Genomic DNA, 25,735 nt, shown 5'->3' with positions numbered 1-25,735 from the left:
CAAGTAAAATGCCTTTGTGTACCATGCTCTGTTGTGCCTTGCCAAGGGTTGCCTGTCCCTGGACTAGTCTCTAATGTCTGTTTTCTAATATATACTTAATTTCCTTCTATATGTGCATTTAAAGGTGATATATGAAGATGAGAAACAAGGGAGTGTTTTCCTGAAGTATTCACAGATGGATAAATGAGGTTATACCTTACCAACAGAAAGTACATGCTATGGCGATATAAGTCAGATATAAAGAGGTCACATACTAAGACTACTTTTTTGACTGGGTGGAAATCAGAGATTGCAGCCCTTGTCTTCATGTCTTGAATTATGTCCTCTTTTTTCAGAAGTTTGAAAGGGTTTTCTTCTGTGATGTCTTCGTTAACTCGGCAATTAAAAATTTCTTGCGTCTTTTCAGTGAACACCATTGGAAAGATTTCTGGGTGACCTAGGAAAGAGGTGGCAAATTTTCTTTAGAAGATTAACAATGCAGGAGGTATGTATGTACATATGAAATATGGTTTAAAATCTATTTTACAACATCACAACACACACACAGATCTCAGTGCTTAAAGTTTTTGGTCCATTTGGAGATGTGAGTTATAAATTCAATATTGAGTTTAGTTCACATTTCCTTTTGGTTAAGAAATGTTGGTGTTTAAATATCTTGTTTAAATACATTCTCAAGAAAATGAAGAGTGAGTTCACAGACTGCCTGCTAGCCTGCCTATAGCTAATCCACCTATGCTATGACAGAAGTTTCATGCCAGCAGGGGGCTTTGTAGAAAGCCAAGAAACATTTATTTTTCTCTACATTAGCATCTGTAAAGTTCTGAAACGAGTAAATTGGATGTCAAGAGTAAATTGGATGCTTATCTTGCTGGGATCCTATGACCCCAAATGACTTCCTGCCCTTTGGGCAGGGGGCTGGACTCGATGATCTCCCGAGGTCCCTTCCAGCCCTAATGTCTATGAAATGTTTTTAGGGTGAGGGTAAATCCTGGCTTTGTCTCTTTTTTGGCTGATGAGAATCCTTCCTGTTATATGGAAATGTTGCATCACTTTGCAGAAAAAAAGTACAGGAGCCAGATGAAAACAACCATATCTAAAGAAATACAGGGACAAATAGTAATTTATTCTCCACTTGAATTTTGTGTTGCTTCTAAAGATTCTGGGTGTGCTGGGAGAACTTAAGGCCAGTATGAACTTTGTTCTTATTTCTGACTATTGAAGGCCAGTAGAAAAAGTACTTGATCTTTGCTAAAGGAGATTATTGTTGTGAAGGAACAGAGGACCAAATAATGTTAAGGATGTATATAAATATCCCATGTTCAGAAATAAAAAGTTATAAATGTTGGTTTCCTGTTCAATTAGTTATCTGTACCTAACTGTTATTACAAGAGATTCTGGAAGAAATGACTATGAGAGATTGTTTTATTGCATCTTGAAACATCAGACTTCCTTAACCATGTTGTGCTTGGTTTGGACTACTTTATTTGTATTGGGCAATGGATGAAGACCAGGGAAGCATCCAGACAGGGGCAGACGTTTGGTTCCCTGGGGACAAGTAGGAGCAGTGCACCTTGCACCACAGCTGTTTGTCCCCAGGGAATGACTGTGCCACATGCACTTTGGCACATAACAAGTTACTTTGGGGGCAGTAGGGGAGGCTGGCCCCAGCAGCCTTACCTGGGGTCCTGGGGCCTCCTGTGGTTGCAGCTGCAGCTGCAGCAATCCTGCTGGGAGGAGCCTGGCTGGCGGCCACAGCATGGCTTTGGGTGACTCGGCTCCACTTTTTAGCAGTGTGCACTGCTCGTTTGTCCAAAAACCCACAGGAAAAAAACAAACGGAGCAGGGTGCACACAGGCAGTGCGCCCTTGCAGCATAGAGAACACCTCACTGTGCAGTATGTGGCACTGCAGATGTGTTTGTGGCGCCACATATTGCACAGCCATGCTCATCTGGACACACCCCAGGGATCCGTTCTGATACCTTCAGAATTACCAGCTGCCCTTGCTACTATTAATTATGAGGTTAACTCACCTAAATACATGAAATGAAATGAACAGAGTATCTCTGCTAGCTCCACCCTTACCTCTGCGGGGGGAAAAAAAAAACTTTAGGCTACTGTTGTATGGGATTTCGCACATGAGATATTGCAGGTTCTTTCTGCCACCCTTTGGTCAGTGTATTTAATGAAGAGCCATTAACTGAAATGCTTTCAGTATACTAACAATGCATAGTGTTATAGATTTTATTCAGGACTGTCATTAAGCATGAAATTAAGTCCATTGCTATCGAAGACAGTAATTGATTCCATGCTTGACTTTAAGCATAGGCTTAGGTGATATCCCAAACAGAGTTGCTTTTCTAAATCAGGACCTCTATCTCCATCTGATCTGGTCAGGAGTAGAGCTGACTCTCTCAATTACTAGGCAAGATTATGGGTACTGCTGAAGTTTTATGGATTGTGTACTTTAATATTTTACCAGGATGCCCATAGTCTAGGATAGCCACCTTTTTGTCTATTTTAAACTGAAATAAGAACATCTAAAAGAGTGGTATACATCATCTTGCCTTGAGAAGTCATCTCTAACTTGATCTATTTAGAACTGATAAAATAATAAAAATCCTTTTAATCTCTCTCATCCAGGAAGCCTATCACTTCATATGTCTATCACTGAGTATGCAATGTTTAATAAATCTGACATTTATCCTTAAAACCCTTCCGTTACATGTGTTCTACTATGATCATCCAACAAAATCAGACATGTTAAAATATGTATTATAATAGGAGACAGCTGCATTCCATCTAAACTTCCCTAGCTAGGTAAAAAGATTTTGCAGTACATACAAAACTTGTGTGTCCATCTGCTTTTCTAAGGACTAGCCAGTGCTTCATTGCTTTTTTCTGTATATCAAGGATTCATGTTGGGGTGAGCATCCATCAGTTCCTACATTCTCCAACCCAGTGACCCTTTGTGTGGGTCAGAAGATTAGTCCACGGATTTGTCGTTATTTTGGCTGTAAAAGCCAGCACAGAAGAAGAGTTTGCTCTGGACTGGTGAGGTTTTTATTAATGTTAAAGGACTTAGCACTATCAGTCCCTGCTGGCCCAGGGAGTGAGGGATGTGAGGAGGACTGAACCCGTGTTTTATAATTTATATTCTTCTTTCAAGCATTTCTCTAAAACTGAAAATTACCTATTATACAACATCAGGATTTCAACAATTCTAAACTCCCCACTTAGTAAACTGGGGAACTTTTCAGTTAAAAGCATCACAAATAAATATGTGTTGATCATGCCTTTTTCTTGGCCACCTCTGTTCCTGAGCCAAAATGATGGAGACATCTCTCTGCAGTGCATAGGTAACAGGATTTTCATTAATTTCAGTACGGATTACTGAAATGGAACAATTGGAGGGTGTGAGGGGTGGGGAATGAGGAATAGCATAACATTACAGAGTGGATAAAAATCAACATTAAAAATAAATAACTCTGGTTTCTTTATTTAAATTATTTTTTACTTAATTGTAGTTTTGATTTTTAAAAAGGTGCTTTCTTTTAAAAACCTATATAAATATAGTTTGCATTTAAGATATGTTAAAGCTCAAAGATACAATCATGGAATAGGGATTATAACTTCTAATTATATACTTAACCTTTTTAGAAAAGTTTTATCAGTAAGTCAGAACAGGCCATGGACTATATTAGAAGCCCAATCTTATGGGGTTCCCAGAGGCTCCTCTATAGATTAGCAAGGATTAAAGAAAACCACTCTACCCAATGGGACTCAGTGCTCAGTCTCTAGAAAATCCCATTAAGCATGTCTGTGATGCTGAGTTTCAGTTCTCAGACTGTGGATTTGTGTCTCCAGAGGTAACATCCTTGTTAACAGCAGTATATGGAGATAAGAGATAACAGACCTGATTACTTACCCATCAGCCCTATTGTCTCTCTGCAAGTTGTGTACAGAGTCAAGCCCTTACTGCTCTCTAAAAGTGCAAATTTTTAAGTTAAATGAATAGATAGAGGATTGCTGGGGGTGGAGTAGATATGAGGAAGGAGGAGGAGTCTGGGGATAAATGCAAGGAGAGAGGGACAGTAGAAACAAAATGAGAAATGTTTTGAGTAGAATTTTGTTGAAATTGCAAAATACTTCTGTAACCACTTTGCAGCAGCTGCTCTGAAGAAAGCAGGAGGAAGCAAATTAATTCTTCCACAAGATGTGTGGTGAAACTCAATAGTGGACTGTTTTGAGCGATATATTGAGAACTGGCATAATCGGATGACAATTTGTGAACAAAATTGTGACAAAATAGATGGAATTATCATAGCCAAAGTACTAAACGTTGGGCTAAAGAGAAATGTAAAACATATGCTGGCTATCCTGAAGCTTATTTCCATAGCCTTGAGCAAAGGTTATATCAAACAAGAATGCACTTTTTTGTAGAAAACGATGAGTAAATCGAGGTTTCCTGACCAATGATTTAAATCATGATTTAGATCATGATTTAAATAGATTTCACTTAAATCAAATACACCGTGCAACATTACATGTGTATAAATCCTCAAGGTCTGTGTGCAGTTAGTATAGTTCAGTGGATTGATACATAAAGGGAAATTGTAACTTGCACTTTTCCCACAAGATTTTTGGAGACCCCTTCCTGTACAACTAGGGAAGAAGAGAGAATTCCTCAGAGTTGAACAGAAAAATTAAATAAAATCTGAGAAATCAGATGATTCTTTTAGTATTAAAGGTCTGAACCAAGAATAAGTGTGCATTTTTTTTAAATAGCAGATGTAACAAAACAGCTGATACACAAATGATTTAAAATAATGCATGAATCATTGGAATACTACTTAAATAAATAATAAAAAGCTTAGATACAGATAGACAAGCTTATTTATACTACGGTAATGTCTTATCGGCATGACTTTGAGAGAGTCACATTACTCATAGATAGCAAAGGCACAAATTAATCATTCAAGTCACCTCAAATGAGTGCTGATAAGAACTTTATATTATTCCATACTACAGTTTTTTGCTATTTATTTGGAAGAACCTTATAATTCCAGAGAGAGGTTTAAAAGGTCTCAGTTTTAGAGACATTGGGTTCTTTTTTATAAATTGTATTTTAATAATGATCAAGAGCTGGGGGCAAAAGAACTTTACGGAGCTGAAAGAATTTTCCTAGTCCAATGCTAAGGAGCTAAAACATCAGAATGACAAATCTGTATAAAAGATCTCTTTAGAAAATAGTACCTTTTTCATTTCCAATTACTATAATTCTATAAAAATTAAGAAAAAGATTGATATTTTTAATTATTTCTATTTGCCACTAGATGGAGCTAGAAATCAGGTCTATTTAAAACATGCTAATAACTCCCAGCAGTATCATAAACACAATGATACTGCTGTCATCTGAATGATCAGACATATTCTATCTTCATTAGCAGAAGAAAGAACTTACCCAAGCTTGGGTGAAATGAATAACAGAGGAATTATTTCTATCCACAAACATATTGTATAATTTCGAAGGAAGTGAGATTTGTGCCTTAAAAAAAGAAAACACGCTGGTGCACATATTCTGAACTTGCCAATATTTCTTACAATTGCAACTGCAATGAAAGCTGCCACCACTAAATGTCAATGCATTCAATTAAGAGAGTACTCCTTTGAGCTTCATCCTGTAGTCATTTTCCACTTGAGTCAGTAGAAGAAATGCCAAAAAGAGACAAAAATCAATCTAAAATAATAACACAACAAAAGCGTCCCGAAAAAAATGCAAAAAGTTCTCTGGCATTTAAGGACAAGTAAATGCATCTAGATTCAAAATAGTTTGCTGTGTTGTTACCACATAATCGTTTCTCCCCATAACAATCTTCTGTTATTCTCCCACATTATCCTTTACCCTGAAGACTGTGTTTTGTAAAGTGTTCTAAAGCTACTATCATAACCCCCGGTCAATAAGGGAACTTACCAATGCTTGCCATAGAAATGTCAACTTCCTCATCTTTTTTAGCTGAAACACAACAACAAGATGTTAAATTGTTATTATCCGATACTGGGACTGAAGTTATCCTTTTCAGTATTTAACATTGTTGGGTATATTCATCACAGCTTTTTAAATATGTAAAAGCTAAGCATAATGTTTTAAAAAAATACTACAGTACATTTTCAGTTTTCACTATTAGAGTCAGTCCTCAACATTTTCCACATGGTGGCATTTGCAATACCTCAGTATTTTCCTGCACTTACACATCTGTCTACATAAAGATAAAAACTACAAGAAAATAATACTTGTTTATTGGGCTCTCATGTAGCATTTTTCTGCAGTAGATCTCAAGGTATTTTGCAAAGAAGACCACTATCATTACAACTCTGGAAACTGAGGCCAGAGGTAAAATGACTTACCTACTGTCACCCCACAGGCCAGTGCAGAGCCAAAAACAAAACCCAGGCCCTGAATCCCCCAAACCTCAAATAATTCAATCTAAACTACATGTCTCAGAACATTTGTGATATAATATCTTTTGCCTGTTGTGCTTTTGGCCCCTTGCTAATTTACACAAACAATAATGGGGCTCCCCAGTTGTCTAGTGCAAAACTGTAGGAAGCTGAAATCTAATTCTAGGACACACCTTTCCATTCTCCACAATATCATACATACCTAGCTGTTTTCGCTTTCCTTTGGCTGAGGTTTTAGCTTTGGTTTCTCCTTTAAGTTTCTTTGCTGAGCCTTTAGCACTTGAGGACTTGCCAGAGACTGGACTTTCTGACATTTTTCGGATTTCAGTCTGGAAAGATATAGTATCTCATTACTCAGTTGTCCTCAAGGAGTCAAACTCGCTACTGGCCTGAGAATTTCGTCCAAGACTGTCAGGACTACAATATTCCGCTACTGGGGTAAAAGAAACAGTCACACAGGTCAGCCTTTACATCTGTACCTTGGTCACCTTGTGGGACTCGCTACTGGGAATAGTAACCTAGGTATTTAGCGCAGCACAAAACAATAAAACTGTAGCTGGATGACACTGAAGTCTGGCTGCTGCTTCAACCCTTTCTCTAGACATTTATTAGTTTCTTTCCTAGCTTCTGTTTTTAACTCCTGACAGTTAGTTCACATCCTAGCTGCTTACTTCAGTTCCTGACCTCAGTTCATAGTCTAGTTCAACCATTGGGCCAGACTGCCAGGAAAAGATACCCCTTTTGCTTGAGAGGTCTCAGGACCTGAACCACTCCTCCACAGAGATAATTGAGACTAACATTTACAGCTGTCTACATTCAAGGTTTATCCATTGCTACTTTGGCTACCTTTCAGTTACCAGTAGTCTGTTTCTGATACAGAGAGAAGACAAACCAAATAATGTATGCTACAGTCACATTTTCTCATCTCGCCATTTGCTTAGTAAATGTTGTGGGGGGGAAAAAACAGATTGGAAATGTTGATGATTTTTTTCAGCTGAGTAATCCAAACAATAAGTCACACGAATAGAGGAACCATTCAGATGGCTGAGATCTAATCACATGGCTATTTTTAGTAAAGAAAAATACAAGTTATAACATAAGGATGTTTTGTAAATTCTTAAGTATCTTTGTCTGACTTCAAAGATACTCTGCTTATAAAAAAAGACTTAAAATAATCTCTTCAAAATCAGCATGAACATTCTCCAGGTAACTTAAATCTCCCCCTACCTTACCCTACCTCCCCTCCCCTAATCCCCAGGATAGCTGAATGGGTGTACAAACAATGGGGGTTATGACAGGGAAGGTTTGTCGGGAGTGTGAAAGGTACCAGTTCAACAGAGGTGTATTAAAATAAGCATCAATGGGACTGCTTCAGGTCCTATTAGTGGTGTGGAGGACCACACCAGTACTATTTGGGAGTATTACCAATACAGTTTTAAAAGTACCTAATTAGTTAATCACCTCTTATAGCATCTCAACCAGTAAATTAGTTTAGACTCAAAATTTGTTACTCCGTGCTCTGATTATTAGTGGTTAGAACTCTTTAAGACAATATGTTTATGGACTGCAATGGTAGCAGAAGTGAGCAGTTACACCTGTGTACAGTAGATGAACAATGCTACCTTTTTTGATCACTTCATATGGGGACACATGACTACACAAAGTGCAAGAGTGGTGAATGAGGCCGTTACCTTTATTAGCTCTGTGGGTAGCTGATATGAATGAAATCTATAAAATAGTTCTGTATTAAGCTGGGGTATCCTGCAAACTATTGGTTCATAAAGTAGAAAAAAAGCCAACATTTTCAAAAGCTGTTTGTACTTCTGGACACCTCCATTTTAATTGTCTAAATGTTGATCCAGTACCCAAAGTCTCAAGTAGAATATTCAAAAAGTGAAGCGCTTAAAATCAGGGGTCATTTCTGAAAATATGGCTGTTGGTGAGTTGACCCAGATCACAAAGGATCAACCATGAGGTCCTCTGATTCCCTTTCTAGAATAATAGCTGATAAACAGCTATGTCTCACTTCCCCCTTAATTCCGGACACCCTCAGAATCAGGTTTACCACTATTAGGATCAGTTTTATCCACTATTACTTTCCTTACACGTTAATTATGGATAAGATGGAGAAAAAAACCCAAAGAGGTGGACTTGCAACCCGAATGAGGATCTTAACATACTATGGAATTCATAAGTAGAGGGATTCATTTTTCAGTCTCAAGCAGAAATGTTTCAGCAACGTTCCATTCCTACTTTATCTCTATTAGTTGTTATATTTTATAAGAGTAGGAATCTATTACATTTTCTTTTTAACTAATACAAACCCTATTATTTAACAGCTTCATGCATTAACATTTCTCTAATTGACAGAGAAGGTTAGAAACAACACTTATTAAATTAACATTGACCTGAAAACAAATCAAAATGTAGAAACAAGGACAAAGAATAGTTACTGAAAACAAGATAGCAGTTACTATCCTCTGCTTTTTAATCTTTGGTGCACTTTAGGTCCACAGATGCATGTAATGTACAATCCAAAACGTTTCATAACAGCACAAATTGTCAGAAGGACAGAATAATATAATGATATCATGACTAGTAGTGTTCAGGTAAAATCTGTGATGACAATTTGTAGATTAATTGGTTCATGACACTGGCAGGATGTCCTGAGCCTTAGATGAAAAGTAAAGAGCGGAAAGTTTTCCTAATCACTTAATGGACTGAAACACTCTGAGTTATCAAACAAGTCTACAAAGTTGCTGGGTAGGATAGAAGGAGAAAGTTCATTAGCTATCCATAATGCTAAGGAAGCTGTCTACACAGAAAAAGAAAAATGACTCATTAGTGGTCTAATTGAATCATTTACGGTTATGGTTTGTGTGCATTACTAATTTAGGACTATGATTTATTATAGTTTAGAACTGAATCATCAAATTTTCTGAAAAAGCCACATGAAAATTATCCCAAATATACTTTACCTGTTTTTTCTGGGCTGCAATGTCAGGTTTAAAGGAATACTGACAACTTAACAATCACACTTCTGTCTGCAAAGAAAATAGCTACTGTTGTTGAAAAGAGCTACATTTTCACATCAATGCTGAAGCTTGAATTGCTTATTATGAATCATATATTTCCATGCTGTATGCATATATGCCTCAAATGTATCCTGACATGGTTCTTTGGGTAAATATATCTTTTATTAGACCAACTAAATAGTTGGAAAATATTATTTGCAAGCTTTTAGGTACAAACACCATTCTTCAGGGACAGGGAGAGTCAAATGTCAAATGTGTATATTAACAATGCATGAGTGCACTGTAGGAATCCTCTAGCATGAAGCTGGAGGGGTGTTTTTTTATAACTGAAATCCTGACTCAGTACAGCACTTGGACATATGAGTAGTACCAGTGAAGCTAAAAATGTGCTTAAAGGCTTTTCCTGGATCAAGATCTACATTTGAGCCATATGGAGATTTTGCCATCTGAAAAAACCTTGGGAAGCACTCAAGGGTAGATCCAGGATTTAGGAATGGAGGAGCGCATGCAGGAGCAGCAACTTGTGCTACAGAGATGGCTACTACACCCTGGCTCCCAGCCTTGCCCCCTACACCAGGGTGGACAGACTGCTGCAGAAGCATCAGCAGGGGACTTTTTAAAAGTTCCCTCAAGCAAGTAAGAATCTTCCCTCCCCTCTCCTTTCCCGTCTATGCTAAGTAGCATGTGCCCTCTTCTCCCCACCCATTCCCCCACAGCTCCTTGCCCACTGCTGCTTATGTCACTGTCTCCAGCTAATCTCAGGGTGTGGTTGGAAGCTCCAGAGCTCCTCCTGTCCTGCTCCAGCCAGGCTGCACATGGAGCCAGATTCAGAGATATAGCGGTAGCAGCAAAACGCTCCTTCCCCCATGACTGCTACTGGACTGGCAGAGAACACTGTGGGGACCAGGAAGAGTAGACACCTTCCTGCTGCTGTCCCTGGTGCAGCCCAGCTGCAGCAGGCAGGAGCCTCACTGGAGCTCTGTCCCCAGCCCCAGGGACAGAAGTCCTAGTGGGCAGGGGGGAGGGGAGGGGAGGGAAAGGATGTGCTGCTAAGCATGAGGGAAGAGGGAGTGGGAAATTACTACTTGCTTCAGGGACTTAAAAAAAAGTCTCTACCTGCTGCTCACAGCACGGTGGACTGAAAAGGGGGGCTGGGGGGGTATTTGCCATTGCATCCTTCCTAGATCCACCCTTGGAAACTTTTAGAGATTGTTGGATAAGCCTCTTAGCTAGATCTATTTGTTAAAATCATCAGCAACTGATGGTTAATAACATCAAGTTATTAACATCAACATCAGGGGTGATCTGATGGCCACAGGGGTGATCTGATGGTCACCTATAAGTTTATCAGGGGTGACCACCAGGATCTGGGGGAACGTTTGTTCACCAGAACGCCCCAAGGGATGACTAGGTCGAATGGTCACAAACTCCTGCAAGACCGTTTCAGGCTGGACATAAGGAAGAATTTCTTTACTGTCCGAGCCCCCAAGGTCTGGAACAGTCTGCCAGCGGAGGTGGTTCAAGCACCTACATTGAACACCTTCAAGAGTAAATTGGATGCTTATCTTGCTGGGATCCTATGACCCCAGCTGACTTCCTGCCCTTTGGGCAGGGGGCTGGACTCGATGATCTCCTGAGGTCCCTTCCAGCCCTGATGTCTATGAAATCTATGAAATCAATGTTTAAAATGTCACTTAGGTCTCAAATACCCCATTGGAAAGAAAGGATCAGTGCACTCCTTTCTGATTTATGGTTTACAACTGCCTGTAGATCAGGAAGACTACAACGCCTCACTTGACTCTGGACTGACATTGTCTGAGTTTTCTTTGCAACCACACATGCTAGAAACATCATAGTTTTAAATAAAAGCTAAGATTCAGGAGTCCACTCCAGCAGCTGCATGGAGGGAAAATCCAAGCTGAATTTCAGTGGCTATGAAGGGTGCTGACAGCAGATCCTCGCCTGCTTTGCTCTGCTCCAGTCAAACTTCTAGCAGCTGCAGACACAGCGTCCTTGCAAGGTGACAGCCTCTGGTCTGCAGTGCTCTACTGTGTTGTGAACAGCGGTGTTTGGCTCATTAAAACCTACAGTACATCCATCATAGGGTGGACCCAGCCCTGTGGCAGTCCCTGGGCACTGGGGGCCTCGCCCCCTCCCCAGCAGCCCAGGATTTCTTGTTGCTCTTCCTGCCTCGTCTCGAGGGCGGTCAGGGATGGGACGCAGCTGCACTCTGCTTTTGGACGGCACCGCCCCGCCGGAGCTGCTGGGGACTTTTTTTAGCGTCCCCAAAGGTGAAGAGACTCCCCCTGTCCCCTCTGTGCTCAGAGCCACGTCCCCTCCCGCCCCTGCCTCGAATCACTGCTGCTTTCACCACTGCCCCCCGCGGGGTGGGAGCTGCTCCAGCCGGGCTGTGCAGGCCCTGGGCTCCCCGGGGGCCGCGGGGAGGAGTCCCCAGAGGCTCGGGCAGTCCGCCCCACCGGCACGGGGGAGGAGGAGGCTCCCGCACCCTCCCTGCCAAAGCCGAGATCCACCCCCCGCGGGTGTCTCCCGGCTTCCCGGCCCTGCCTGGTGCCAGCCGCCGCCCCACCTGCCTGCGGCCGGGCTCGGCGCCGCGCAGCCCCGGAGCTCCCAGCCGCCGGCGTCGCTGCGGTTGCTCGGGGCAACGGAGGGGCGGGACTAACCAGTCCGGGACTAATAGGCGTGTGGGGTTGCAGCCGCCCCAGCCGCTATTGGGCAGGGCCGAGACGGGGCTGGCGGGGAGCCGTGCCGCGGGGACTACAACTCCCGGCGTGCTCCGCGCGCACCTGCTGGCGGCGGGGCCAGGATGTCAGACCTGGGGGGCCCGGCCCGGCCCGCGCCTTCCAGCCCCTCCCGAGGGCCGGGCCGGGCCCGGCCCGCTCCCACTGCCACGTCGCCTCGCTTAGGCAAAGACCTGCGTTATTGTGGTTATGGCTGCTGTTAATAACAAGGGTGATGATGACGATGCTTATTCTTGATGATTGTTGTTGTCTGCGGGCAGCGATTGCCCTCAGCAGAGGACCGGCTCTCTTTGAAGCCCAGCCAGGCACCTCAATAGGTGAATTGTATTGCATGATAATTGCCATTTCTGGTGAAGAGCAGTCCCCGATGCGAGCCATTCAGCGCCACTCGCTGCATCGCACAGGCCCTTCTTCACTGTGATTTTTTTTTTTTTTTTTTTTTTTGCGGCCGGAATGAAAGGATTTTATTAAAGACCGAGAACATAATTACAACACAGAGCAGTATTTGAGCCCAGCTAGGAGCACTGGAAGCAATACAAAAGCAGCAATACAGCGTTTTTTGGGGTGGGGTTAGGACATTTTTTGCGTTCCAAGCCAAATGAAGCCCAAATCTGTGAGTCATTCCAGAAGCATAAGTGACCCTACGAAGGGCAAACATCCTCCACCCCACCAGGGGCTTCAGATATTTCCAAAATCTTTTGGCAAGCATCCTATGTGCAGGCCCAAGCCCCCAAGTTTCACCTGCCCTCAGCCATGTGGCTGCAGAAGCAAACTAGGGAGTAACCTCCCATTTCCATAAAGTGGGCTTTAAGCCCCAACACCTCAGCGGGTACTAAACCACCCCACAAGAACAGTTAGCCCTGGTAACACTTAAGGAAAACTGCCTTCGTGGACCCAGACACGTGGTGTTTCTCACAACATTCATAAAACAAGGATGTTGGTGGCTGTATGCCCTTTTATCCAACTGCCTCAAAGCATTTTGCTTCATCTGCTTTGTCTTCACAATGCCTCCGGGAGATGGCGAGTCAGGAGCGCCACTGCTAGGTGCAGAAAAGAGTCATTTGGCCAAAGTTAAACCGTGCCTATGGGCACAGTCAAGAATACATCCTGGCTATTCTTTGTTTCACCCGGTCCACTGTGTGATGGAAAACAATATTTTTACAACCATTATTTCAGCCCAAAGCATAGTTAAAAATGCTACTTGATGTCTGGACTCAAATATAATTTTTATAACACTGTACAAGTTAATAGAAACATGGCATTTCATTCAAAATTCTGGTGGCTTAATCATTTCTGATTTCAACAGGATGTTTAAAGCAATATGTATTTCTCTGCAGCGTTTGCAACCCAAACACTATCTTACAGAGGATCAGAAAGGGAAACGAATACAAATAATGGAAATGACTGGTCCTGAGTATGAAGAAGTAAACTGCCTAAGTGATGAAAACTAAAATTTATTTTGAACATTTTCCATCTTAATGATCTAAGTTGTTATTGGTAACAACAGGAGGGAATTAGGTCTGTTTGCTCCAATGTTTTGTCAGTTTGTCTTGCATCTACAGTGTCCTTGTAAAATAGCCATAAGACAAGAGGAGTTAGAACAGGTCCCTTATGTTGAACTTCACTGGTGTGTGGGGCCAGCACATACAATCTTTGACACTGCGTGGTGTTTGGAGTTCTGCTGATGTAGATAAAGAAAAGGAAAATGCTGGTCTAAGAGGACTCAGATCTCAGTGAAATTCAGCCTGGCCGTGGGAGGAGTGGTGTGTCAGTCACATGCTGCTGGTGCCGCATCCCTTAGTCCCAGACTGGCTCTGGGCTGCACGCTGCCTCTAGCATTTCATCTCTTGTTCCCGTTGGAAGGCAGGCAGCAAAGGCAGAGCTGGCCGGGAACCTAGAGGCACCTTATCACCATCATCCACCTTGCAATTTGCACTGTCTCTGCGGTTGCTGCTTGCAGGTAGGTGGCTGCTGCTTGCACTGGCTATTGGCATCAGGTGTCCTGGCACTTGGCAGAGACGCTAATCAGATCCCTCCAGGCAGTTTGCTGAGCGGCAGGTTATATAAATAATGTGCCAGTGCTATTACTGCTGCTCAGTAAGGGACTGTATCAGTTTCTTTAATTGATGCTTCCCCGAGGAAAACAACTAAGGGATCATGGAGGGGGGAGTCAGAGGAGCAGACTGTGAAATGCAGTATTTCTCTTGTAATTCTCCAGAAGGTCAGTGGTTGTGCAGTGTCCCTGTGGTAGGGGAAGAAGGCTGAGAAAGAAAAGACAGCTACAGTCGGGGCTGGGAACTGTTTGATTCCCCCCTGGACTCTGACATTTGCTAGTTCCTGTAGCTCCACAAGCAATGACCATCTGTATGAGGTGTTGGAAAGAAAACCACTGACTCATGCTCCTCAGTTCTTCATTGCTTCAAGCAACACAGCCGAGCCCATCCTCATGAGCCAAAGTTTCCTTAAATTAGCTGAAAGGAGGATACTCCTTGTTTTGAGAAGGGATTGTGGAAAGTCATTTCTATGACAGTAGTTGCTGCTGTACAAACTGTGCCTAGCATTTCTAGTGGCAACTTTCATTACAAATCAACAAACTTGTAACCTTATGTCTGTAAAAACATGTTCCTGTGTTGGTACTTGCAGCCACATACAGTAAGATTTACCTTCCTGGTGGGAGAAAAATACTTGGTGTCACTGTAAGTCAGGGGTGGGCAATTATTTGGGCTGGAGGGCCACTTTAAGAGTTTCAGTGACCTGTTGTGGGGGGAGGAGGGGATGCTGACCTGGCCTAGCACAAGTTAGGGGAGGGAGGGCAGGAAACTGATCTTCTGTGGCATGTGCCTGTCTGCCATGCATCGACTGCCAGGGGTACTGGACAGAGCAGGTGTGTGGGCGGGCAGGGTGTTCATGGAGACTGGCTGGGACCCCTATGAGTAGGGCATGCTCAGCCCAGCGGATGGGATGGGGCTGCAGCTGAGTGGGGAGTGGTATGAGCATGGGACGGGCTGGATCCCGGGCAGGGGCCTGGGCTGGGATTTTGGGGTGGTGACACCACAGGGCCAGGACCTAGGGTAGAGCTGTGATCCATTCCCCGCATGGCCTGGTGCTGTCAGTGCTCCAGCCCCAACCTGTCCTGCTCCCAGTCTCTACTTCAGATGCTGATGCCTATGGCCCCATCTTATTGACCAAGCTGAGTGTGCCCTGCCTGCAGGGGTCCTGGCCAGATGGAGACCATGCTTGCCAACCCAATCAGTGTGGCAGCTGTGTGCCCAGGCAATGGTGCAGCGGTGAGAGGCAAGTTTGGCAGCAGTGGTGACACTGGCAGTGGCTTCTGGAAGGAGCCACCACCACCAGGAAGCTGAGTCCAGCTGCTGCACTGCCTCAGCCCCTCTGTGAACCCCGGGGCAATGGGACCAGCTGCATGCACCACTGCTTGGGTTGCCTCCCCGGCACCTGGGCTGGGTGGGGCTAAGGGACCTGCTGAGGGCTAGATACAGCATACCAAAGGATTGTATCTGCCTACTCTTGCTGTAAACTATTTTGGAAGATGCAACTATAGGCTATTGTTTGTTTTCTTCTGGTTTTTTTAATTGAAATGTTGAAGGAATCAAAGTAGTAGTGGTTCTATACCATAATCTGATTCTTCTGAGCCCTAGACTATAGGCTACTGGATTTTTAAAAAAAATCTAAATACTCTTGGATTAAAACCATCCTCATCCAAAGATATTCAGAGCTATGTTAGAGTTTAACACTTGCAATTTCTTGAATCTACACGGACTGCAGGACTGATTAACTAATCTTACACTCCTACCTGCACATTACTTTTTGCTGAAATCAGTGCAAGTTTTCTGTGAAACATTTGATTGTCGCAGTCCTTGTATAAGCTCAGCTAAGGTCCTGAAGGCTTTTATAGCATATTACCCAGGAAATCTCCATCCCAAATATGTATTCAAATGTCCTTGGCCTTCTATGGATTAGGAAATGTGGCTATTCTAAAACAGATGTCTGTCCCTTATTCTCAGGACAACAGAACATTGACTTGCATCACTGGAGATAGAGCTCAGTGTGTGGTTGTTGTTATTATCTCTACTTGTAGCTTTGGACTGCAAAATATGTTGATGTTTGAGTAATAGAAGTCACTCTTCCACTACACTTTCTTGCTGCTGATCTCTATATTACGGATATGGTTCTTGAAAGAACTTGGCTTCCTTTAACTTTTATAATGGTGGGGGTGGAGGAAAGTGTTGAGGAGACTAGAAAAATGTGTGTTGAGTGTTTTAAATACAGTATATTGGTCAATATTGCAAGTTTGCCTGATAGTCTGCATGAATGTTTATGAGTGAAAAATATTTGTTATATGTAATTATGGCCTCTACCTGTTTTGCGGCTGATGAGCTAGGATCTTTCAGTAAGCTGTATTAAGTTAAAATTGTACCTAGTTGGAATACTGAAGCTGATTTACAACACGTACTAATGTTTTAGCTCCTGTCTTACATTAAAGTTTATTATTGTGATCTCCAGTAAAAAGAAACTCATGAGTTTCAGGACTTGAAGTTCTTTTTACAGTTTGTCTGCTGTCTGGGAAATGACGTTTGGAGAGTTTATAGCGTGGGTCATCCCAGGGAATATACAAGAAATAGTTTGATCTATATAGCTGGAAGAAACGTTAGAAAAGTTCTTGTGTATAAAGTACCCTAACACTGTCCATGTTAGATCCCAATTATAGGACTAATTCAATAAACAATAATCTGGAGAGACAGTGGTAGATGTCACCTGAGGAGGGGCATTTTGTGCCCAAAAGGTTGTCCAGCATAGCTCACAAGTATGTAATTGGATGAATAAAAGATATTACCTGTTTTTTGGGGAATTAACAGTCTGCATAGTATTTCAAATGCTTGTGTTTAATAGAGTACAATGACTACCATCAAAGACTACCATCAAAGTTGAAGTTTGAATTGTGCTTAGATTTTAAGGAAATCTGGTAGTTGGAATCAGAGATTGAAATGAAGGCTTTTTGGCTCGTGTAGCTTTAAAAACTAACTTTTGTCCATTTTAAAACATGTATATTTTTAAATATATTTAAGTATATTTAAAAAATTGTACAGAAATGAGGATAGAAATGAGAAGAAACAAATTTTAACTTCTCAATTTTAGATGAAGCAAAACTCTATCTTGTCCACATATTAAAAATAAGTTTTGTAAGTTTTTAACCTAGTTGCTCCAAAACATGATAGTAAGAAACTTTTCTGGTAAGACATGAAATAAAGTAAATCGTTATTCAGTTCCTTCTTACAATATAGCAGGCATAGATGGAGAATTCTCTAACTACAAGTACACATATTACCAGGTTCTTCTATAGTATGACTTGAGAATTATTGGAGATCACAATAAGTCACCACCTCCAGCACCATTTTAAAACAAGCAAAATTGGTAGCAACTTATTTGCCACCTTGTTTACCCTCCAGGCTTAAAGGTTTTATGCTTCAAGCTTTTTTTCCCTTGTAAATCACAAGGGTTAGACATGTACTGTAATATCTTTAAATTGAAGCCAAGAGTCTCATGTAATTGCCCAACACTAGAATGGGACTCTTGCTGAATATTTGAAGAGATGCAGAAAAGCAGAGTAGATATGCACATTTTTAATAAGATCAATATAGAGCATAAGCTTTCATGAACTTGAGCTGACTTCATCAGAAGCTGTGAAAGGACAAACATAGAGCAGTATATAAAGTTGAGAGTGACTTGAATACAAAAGGTAGGGAGAGGAAGGGGAGCAGGGAAGGAAGAGTGCTGGGATTGGTAGGCAAACAAGTTAAAGACCCATAGGAACAAAGGGGTCATAAAAACTATTCCAGGTAATGAGATATGAATATGTAGTCCTGGTTTAGCCCATACTTAACACAATCCAGTCTGTGCATTGTTTTTTGTTTCTCAATTTTCTGTTTAAACCGGTTTTTAAAATGCTGCTGTTGGAGAACAGCAATCTTGGAGTTGGAATATCTAGGAAGGTTAAAGTGCTTTGCCCCAGGCCTTTGTGTCTTTCTGCAGCTGATGTCAGGCAGGTGTTCTTTCTTTCTTATCCGTACAGATCGTCCAGTCTATCCAGTGTAGACGGCAGAGAGGCACTGTAATCAGGTGATAGTGTATATGACATTGGTAGAATTGCAAATGAATGAACCTTAGATGTTATATTCCTCATTATTTAGCGCAATGGTTTGGTCTGTAATAACATGGACTTCAGATTAATATGTCTAACTACCTCTCTTGGAAGAGACAATGACCTTGTAATAGTAACTTTAGTTTTGGACTAGTTGCCACCTCTAAATTTAGCCTAGTGTAAAAGAGAATTGGCAGCTGAAAATGTTCTTTTTTTATTTGAAAGGGTTTCAAGACTCTGCATTTAGCCTTGTTCTACTTTTTTATACAACAGAATCATAGCTCTAGGAGACAGATAACAAGTACCCATGAAAGCTGATATTTATATATGACTTTCTGCCCCACTGATCTATTTTGCTTATAACTTATTTTGTATGTGGCTTTGTTGTGAGAAAAAAACAGAGCGTGTGGCTATTAAGTCTGGATATATGGACAAAAATCTCACAGCCAAGTCATGGTTCTAATACTTGATCTGTAAAATAAATGGCTTGTCAAAAGCTTAACTGTTACAAATGCAGGTCTTAAAAATACATGAAATAAAGACTTTGGGTCTTGCTCTCAGTGCAATGTAATGTGTCAACATTTTGTAGAAGACTACAACCAAGATCTCAGTTTTATTAGCACAATCTGAAATTGTGTGTGTGTGTTCATGTTCATTCCCAACTGATTTTCACAGTGTTGTTGTTCTCTCCTCCCTCTCCCCAGAAATGGAAAATAATGAAGTGGTTATAAGCAGCTGCAGTTCTCATGATGATGAAAATCTTTACAACTACAAACAGCACCCTTCTATATCACAAGAGCTACTCTTAGAAGACCAGCTCAGAAGGAAACTTAAATTTTTTTTCATGAACCCATGTGAGAAATTCTGGGCCCGGGGAAGAAAACCATGGAAACTTGGGATTCAGCTTTTAAAAATAGTGATGGTAACCATCCAGGTAAATAAGTTTGGGATCAGGGGCTTCCATTTTACTTCATCGATGCTGTATGTTTGGAGAATGGCAAATGCTGTGCTTGCTCTGACACAATGCAACTGTATCAACAGAAGCTTCCTCTTGTGTTGATAAACATCAGAGTATTGAAACTATGGCATATTGTGTCATAATAAACACAAAATTAAACTTGAATATACTACATAAGGGCTTTGTCTCTTTACATATTTAGTTCTGTCAGAATGAAACTTCAGTTCTTTCATAATTTTCTTCCTATCCAACCTTGTAATTTGATTTGCAAATCACCTTTTCTGCTGACTAAATACTGGGAAAGGCAGCTGGCTTCAGCGCATGGGGCTTCCCTCTTGTGCTGTGTGAGAGAGGAGGCTGTGCATGCGAGGTGGGGAGCACTGGCAATAGACTGCCTCTTGCCGTGATGTGCAATGCTGGCCAGAGTCGTGCCCTACTGGGCACCAGCACCTGTGCCGGGCATGAGTGACCCGAGTACCCTCGCCTGCTGCTGCCACCATCTTCTGGGGCTGTGTGCAATGGGGTGAGTGTGGGGGAGGGGGTCCCCACACACCCCCCTTCACACCTACACTCTCCCCACCCAAGCTCCATGCTGCTGCCACCCCCTGGGTGTGGTCTTCATGCTGTCACTAGCTCCAGCCCCACGCTACATGCTCCCATCCAGCAGGAGACCAGGGTAACAGAGCAGCCCTGCTTGGAAACTGGCTGATGGCCAGGCCAGGCCCTACCACCCATGAGGGTAGGAGTGAGGTGCAATAGGATACATCTGTGGGGGGTGTATATGTAGGCACCTTGCTCCCACCGTTGTGGGTGGAAGTGCTGGGTGGGATGCAATTAATTGGTGGGTGTCTTGGGCCAGATGAAAGTGCCTGGTGGGCCAGATCTGGCCTGCAAGCCATATTTTGCCTTTCCCTGCCCTAGAGCTATACCTTGGGTAGATAAGATTTGATATGTCAGGATGATTGATAACTTAGCTACCCTCATTTAGAAATTATATTTCCAGGTTTCATCAAATCTGGGAAAAAAAAATTTCCTTTAGCCTAGTGACTGACTGCCTTACTTCATGGCAGTTTTTCATAATTTTCCTTCACTCTGACCATTGGAAGTAAAATCAGTGAAGAGAACTGTGGGCTTTCATTAAGACTATAAAACTATTTTTAAAATCTCTCTCTGCAAAATTTATAGCTAACCTGTATGGTCATTTACTCCTAATATTAATAACTGCTTTTAGTATAATAGCAGAATGTTGTGTCTGTAATAGCTAATCTTTGTAGCTTTCACCTGTGCACAAGAGGCAGGACAACCACATCCCCCCACTTCATATTGTCCTAGAATGTCTCTTCCAATTTATTTTACTAGGATTGACATTGGAAGTTGGCAGTTACTTTCAAAACTCGTGTAATGTCTGACTTGCAACTCTGACAGGAGACGAGAAAATAGGGTTGGAGTGTTGTAGCCATGGTGGTCCAGGAAATGTGCAAGAAGCAAGGGGTTTGTTTTTTTTGGGTGACATCCTTTATTAGACTAAATGTGTAGTTGGGAGAGATACTAGACAAGTACTGCCCTTTAGGTCACTGAAAGAGGAAGAGTGAGGATGACAGTTTTCTTAAACTGTTGGATCCTCCTTTATCTGGATGGGAAATGACAAGAGGAGACAAAGATAACTATAGTAAAAGAGTCATCTACTAAACCAACTACTTTTTGGGGTGCAGCTGAAAATTCAAACATCCTCTTGTTTTTCTTCCTGTACTATGAAATAAAGAACTGAAGTGAGAGTTCAGTCTCTAATGTGATCAAACCATGGCTGTCATTGGGAGAGGAGTTCTGCTCTAAGGTTGTTGACAGACACTCACTTAAAGGCATGATGTAATCTGATCTATAATCCCAACAGCTGCTCCTCCTGCTATGCCACATGCAAGTTTGGGATCAGGGATTAGATCCCAATTGCACCTTACTTGCCAGTGCAAGGGGGAGCTTGGGATCATGATCCTAGGCTCCCTCTGCACCAGCAAGTTGAAAGCTTGGTGTCCACAATCCAGTTGATTATTAGCTGAGGCCAGGGACTGAATTGGGTTCTGGACTTGACCAGGGACTGAACTGGGGTCTGGTCAAAGCCCCACCTGGGTGGTACATGTGGCTTTCACAGTTTCTAAAACATGGGAACTCTGGGACGCCTCTTTTGGATCCTGGGGTCCTGTCATGTTGGGACCTTTTAAAAACTGTATTTGTGGCTGGGCTGAACATGCAGTTTTATGACCTCTCCAGTGCAGTGAGAGGCTCCTTGATCCTATGGTCCTCAGGCACTGGGGATGTCAGAAAACCACATGTGGAATACAGCTGTATATACAGTTTCTAAAAGTCTGGGGCGCAGTGAGCCCAAAGCTGGGGAGATGTTCCCTGATACCAGGCTTACCACCCCTCCACCATCTGTCCCCATGGGTTGGCAGGACCTGGCATCCAGGGACCTGTTCTTTCCGCAACCCAAGTGGGTAGGGGACAGCTGTATCCCCAGCCCCTGGGCTTCCCTGTGTTGGATCCTGACACCCAGCTGGGCACTGGGATCTGTCATGGGCCAGCTGCAGTGCCACATGTTCAGTTTAACAACAGTTGAGCCACAAAGTGTGTGGGGAATAACTTTATGGCTCACTTACTGTATTAACATGCTTTAAATTGCTTTGAACATGTGGTCAGATAGCTGGTTGTTCCTCCTCTAGCCTGGGTCAGGAGCCAGCCTTCCCCCTTTCCTACCTCAAATTAAACGGAAAAACAAATTAACAGCAAAATTCACCACCCCCTGCTTCTTCTGTCCAGGGCAAGGGCTTTGTTATAGTGCTACCCAGTTGCCTTTCTTCCCAGTTTCATTTCTCTGGGAGCTTTTAACTTCCTTCAGGGCTAGCCAGTCATCCCTATCAGCTGGCCCAGTGCTGCTAGCTATTATTCTCTAACCCTCTGCAGCTGGGCTTTCATCCCTAAATCATGCACCTTGTTACAGACTGGGTTATTATTAAAGGTGTGCTTAATCTGTTAATCATTCCTTAAATATAACAAGCATCAGGGACCTAAGCCACCAAAAGCCAGTTTTCTATTAGGAATTAAAACACTGCGTCTTTTTGTTTTTCTTTTTCAGTTGGTAGTTTTTGGGTTGAGCAATCAAATGGTGGTTGCCTTCAAGGAGGAGAACACTGTGGCATTCAAACACCTCTTTTTGAAAGGATATACAGACAGAATGGATGATACCTATGCTGTATATACACAAAGAGATGTCTATGACCAGATATTCTTTGCAATAAACCAGGTAAAGACTTTTATTATAATGTGTATATTATATAAACCATTTTACAAAAATCAAATCCCCTATAAAATGGACCTGAAATCAAGCAGTCTCTGAAATTTGGATGATTCCAAATGTTGTTGACTAGATGTTGACTTTTATTTGGGGAGAAAAAGAGGGGTATAATCCTTTTGTCCACCAAAGGAGAAGCAAAATAAATATAGAGATACTGGAAATAATCCCGGAGTTTGTATCTTCAAGAACTATGTATCATGACTAAGGTAAAAGAGAGATTCAACCAATATTCTTTTTCCTGTAAAATTATAGTAGGATAACTTTGTTGTTGAGCTAGGGAAGAGAATAGATGTGCTCTCATATCATTTTATCTAACTCTGGCTTTATATATACACTGGCTTCACCAGTAAATATATAGTGGTTAAGAGCCTCCACTTGTAGTCCTTTTGAATAGTAAGCACGTAGACTTGTCACAACTTCTCTAATGGATTTGTTAACTTTGGAATGTTTTTTGAAGGACCCAGTTAGACTAAACTAAATGAAGCTTCAAATAAAACTGGCATCTTGGCATAGTTGTCTTTTTTTGGATAACTCAATGTCAGGGTTCAAACCTCAAAAGGGGAGGTCCCTATTCTTACACTAAGCTTTTGTTTTGGCATCTAGTACAGACTTGTGTTCCTAGTTCTGTCTATTAGTGCTTCTGAATACCTAACTTCGGTGGTACAAAATATTCTGATTACACTTTTAACTTTCAATGGCATGAACTATGCTAGTAGACTAGGTCTCTGAAAAGTAGACTACCTCAAAGAAGCTATAAAGGAGAATGAGGTATTGCTCAAAGTATTCAGAGTTTTAGTACCAGGGTTTTAACATATACAGTGTTTCTAAATATAAATGTATATAAAAAAGAGCTAAGTTTTTCAGATTCCCAAAGCATAGACGTTAAGAACAACAACAAAAATCGTAAGAGTAGACAATACTGCATATACTAAACCATGCTGTGTGAAACAAGCGTGCGATGATGGAGCTCACTGCTTGGTGTGGTGTCTTGAATTGTTAATTATGTAAGCAATAATCAAACTGTGCTTATTTACAGACACCATGTAACACAGATAGCTTGAGGCCAGTCATTTCCACTGATCTAATGAACATCATCTCCAGTTTCAACACTGGATGGAGAAGCCTGATCAGTCTTTTCAATTTACAGATATTAAATAAAACTTTCTAATGCTCCATTGAGTCTTGTGCTACTTGATAGTCTTATAGGAAAGCAAAAGTATGTAGGTAAGGCATTTACAATGCAATGTTTTCCAGCTGAAACGCTTCCGAATAACCTTTTCCCCCTCATCTCGCTTTTTGGCAGTTGTGGGTAAGTGGGCAGATCTTACCAAAATTCAAAGTTTTTAAAATTAAAGTGGACATCGTTATAGGTGGTGCTGCCTAATTTGAAAACACAGGGAGATTAGTGGTTACAGTGCTAGCATAGGACTGAGTCGTTGCTTCAGTTTATTGCTCTGTCACAAGCTGTGAGAGAGGGAAGAAGGGAGTTCCTTATTCCCAGGAGGCTTTTAAAGATCTTTGCTTAGACCTCTCTATTAGTTTGGGAGGCCTGTGACTATTTGTAACAAGCTAATAGAAGAATCTTGGATAAGGAAAAAGGAACAATTATATAAGCCAAAAGTGTTTTGGAAAAAGAAATATATTGCCAGATTTGCAGGACCTGAAGACAAGGAGTTGACGCACACAAGTGAAGAGGAAACAGACCTTGCGGACAGATGATGTTTCTTGGTAAACCTAGTATAAAGTGAAACTTACAGTCTTCAGATTGGGGAGAATCATTTTGCTCTCTATGAATTTTGTTCCACTGCCTTCAATTGAACATAAATATGTAGCAGGGATCATTTTTAAATAAATATACCTGCTTCCCATCTTTCACTGGAGGTCAGACAAGTTCATAGATCGCTGAAAAACAAGTTGGGCACATTAGGATGGATGTCTGGCTACATCTAAAGAACACAAGGTGATGCTAAGAAGGATATATGGGAAGGTGTAAAGCTCACTTGAACTGCCATGTCCATGAATGGTTCCAATCCACAGATTTCCAAGTTCTTCACAAGTCATGAAATACTTGGCCTCACTTTGTTAGGGACTTGTAAAGAGAACATTTAATGGCAAACACTTAGTTTAGGATCCTCTTGCCCAGGTAAAAATACCTTAAAATTGGTGAGCTCTGATTATGGAGTGTGAGTCCAAATTGTTTAAATTTTACCAAAACACTAAGATGGTTGTAATGTGCATTCAAATTAACACCGCTGGGGTGTTTTTGTTGTTGTTTTTGTGTGGTTTTTTGTTTTGTTTTTTTTGGGGGGGTCCTTCAAAGGCTGTAGGATTCCTGACAGCGTTTAACCTCATTTGACTAGTTGTTGCGTTTGACTTAGTACTTGCAGCTGCGCAACATATCTGTTGGAAACCATGCTTATGAGAAGAAAGGAGTAGACCACACTGCTATGGCTGTATGTCAACAGTTCTACAAACGAGGAAGCATCTGCCCTGGAAATGATACCTTTGACATTGACCCAGAAATTGAAACTGGTGAAATTGCTGCTTAATATCTTGTTTAAATTCTTAAATTTTAAATTGTTTATCTGTGTTTGTTTACTTGTTCTCTGGCTGTTGAATACTGAAATGGATTTCTAAAGCGTATTTCCCATGGGTGAATCTCTAGGATTTTGAAAAAAGGGGTTGCAGATGACATGGTACATCATCACCAATGCAACACATTTTCCTCCAGTTGAAGAGAAATTAGAAGCTTTACTAACATGCTATGGGGCTAGTGCTATATTATTCAGCTTAAGATAAAAGCAAAAACAAATGCAACTATTAGAATGTGCACTACTTTGCTAAAAATTATATAAAGTTAAAGGGAAAAACAAGCAAACAATAGAATAATAGAAAATTAGGGTATTGGAAGGGACCTCAAGAGGTCATCTAATGCAATCCCATGCTCAGTGCAGGACCATCCCCAACTAGATCATCCCAGCCAAGGCTTTGCCTAGCTAGGTCTTAAAAAGCTCCAAGAT

General features: G+C 41.7%; 2 protein-coding genes across 2 annotated transcripts in view; one reads left to right on the top strand and one right to left on the bottom strand.

Moving 5' to 3' along the window:
• DNAI3 (dynein axonemal intermediate chain 3) overlaps positions 1 to 12,140 on the bottom strand; it is a 45,690-nt gene extending 33,550 nt beyond the window's left edge. Inside the window, exons 1-5 of the mRNA XM_090050194.1 lie at positions 12,083 to 12,140; positions 9,439 to 9,504; positions 6,663 to 6,789; positions 5,973 to 6,014; positions 255 to 436 (exon numbers count right to left, since the gene is read on the bottom strand). Coding sequence (XP_089906320.1) covers positions 255 to 436; positions 5,973 to 6,014; positions 6,663 to 6,774 — 336 coding nt within the window. The 5' untranslated portion in view covers positions 6,775 to 6,789; positions 9,439 to 9,504; positions 12,083 to 12,140. The remainder of the gene's footprint in view (positions 1 to 254; positions 437 to 5,972; positions 6,015 to 6,662; positions 6,790 to 9,438; positions 9,505 to 12,082) is intronic.
• A 195-nt stretch (positions 12,141 to 12,335) lies between these two features.
• Positions 12,336 to 25,735, top strand: part of MCOLN3 (mucolipin TRP cation channel 3) — a 33,645-nt gene continuing 20,245 nt past the window's right edge. The window contains exons 1-4 of the mRNA XM_090048170.1: positions 12,336 to 14,214; positions 19,116 to 19,345; positions 22,497 to 22,664; positions 25,094 to 25,247. Coding sequence (XP_089904296.1) covers positions 19,118 to 19,345; positions 22,497 to 22,664; positions 25,094 to 25,247 — 550 coding nt within the window. The 5' untranslated portion in view covers positions 12,336 to 14,214; positions 19,116 to 19,117. The remainder of the gene's footprint in view (positions 14,215 to 19,115; positions 19,346 to 22,496; positions 22,665 to 25,093; positions 25,248 to 25,735) is intronic.

Source organism: Crocodylus siamensis, chromosome 5 (assembly GCF_052110815.1).
Source record: "Crocodylus siamensis isolate JL-2025a chromosome 5, ASM5211081v1, whole genome shotgun sequence".
NCBI classification, from domain to species: Eukaryota; Metazoa; Chordata; order Crocodylia; family Crocodylidae; genus Crocodylus; species Crocodylus siamensis.
The sequence above is the reverse complement of the archived record's forward strand: the minus strand, read 5'-3'. Positions and strand labels throughout refer to the sequence as shown.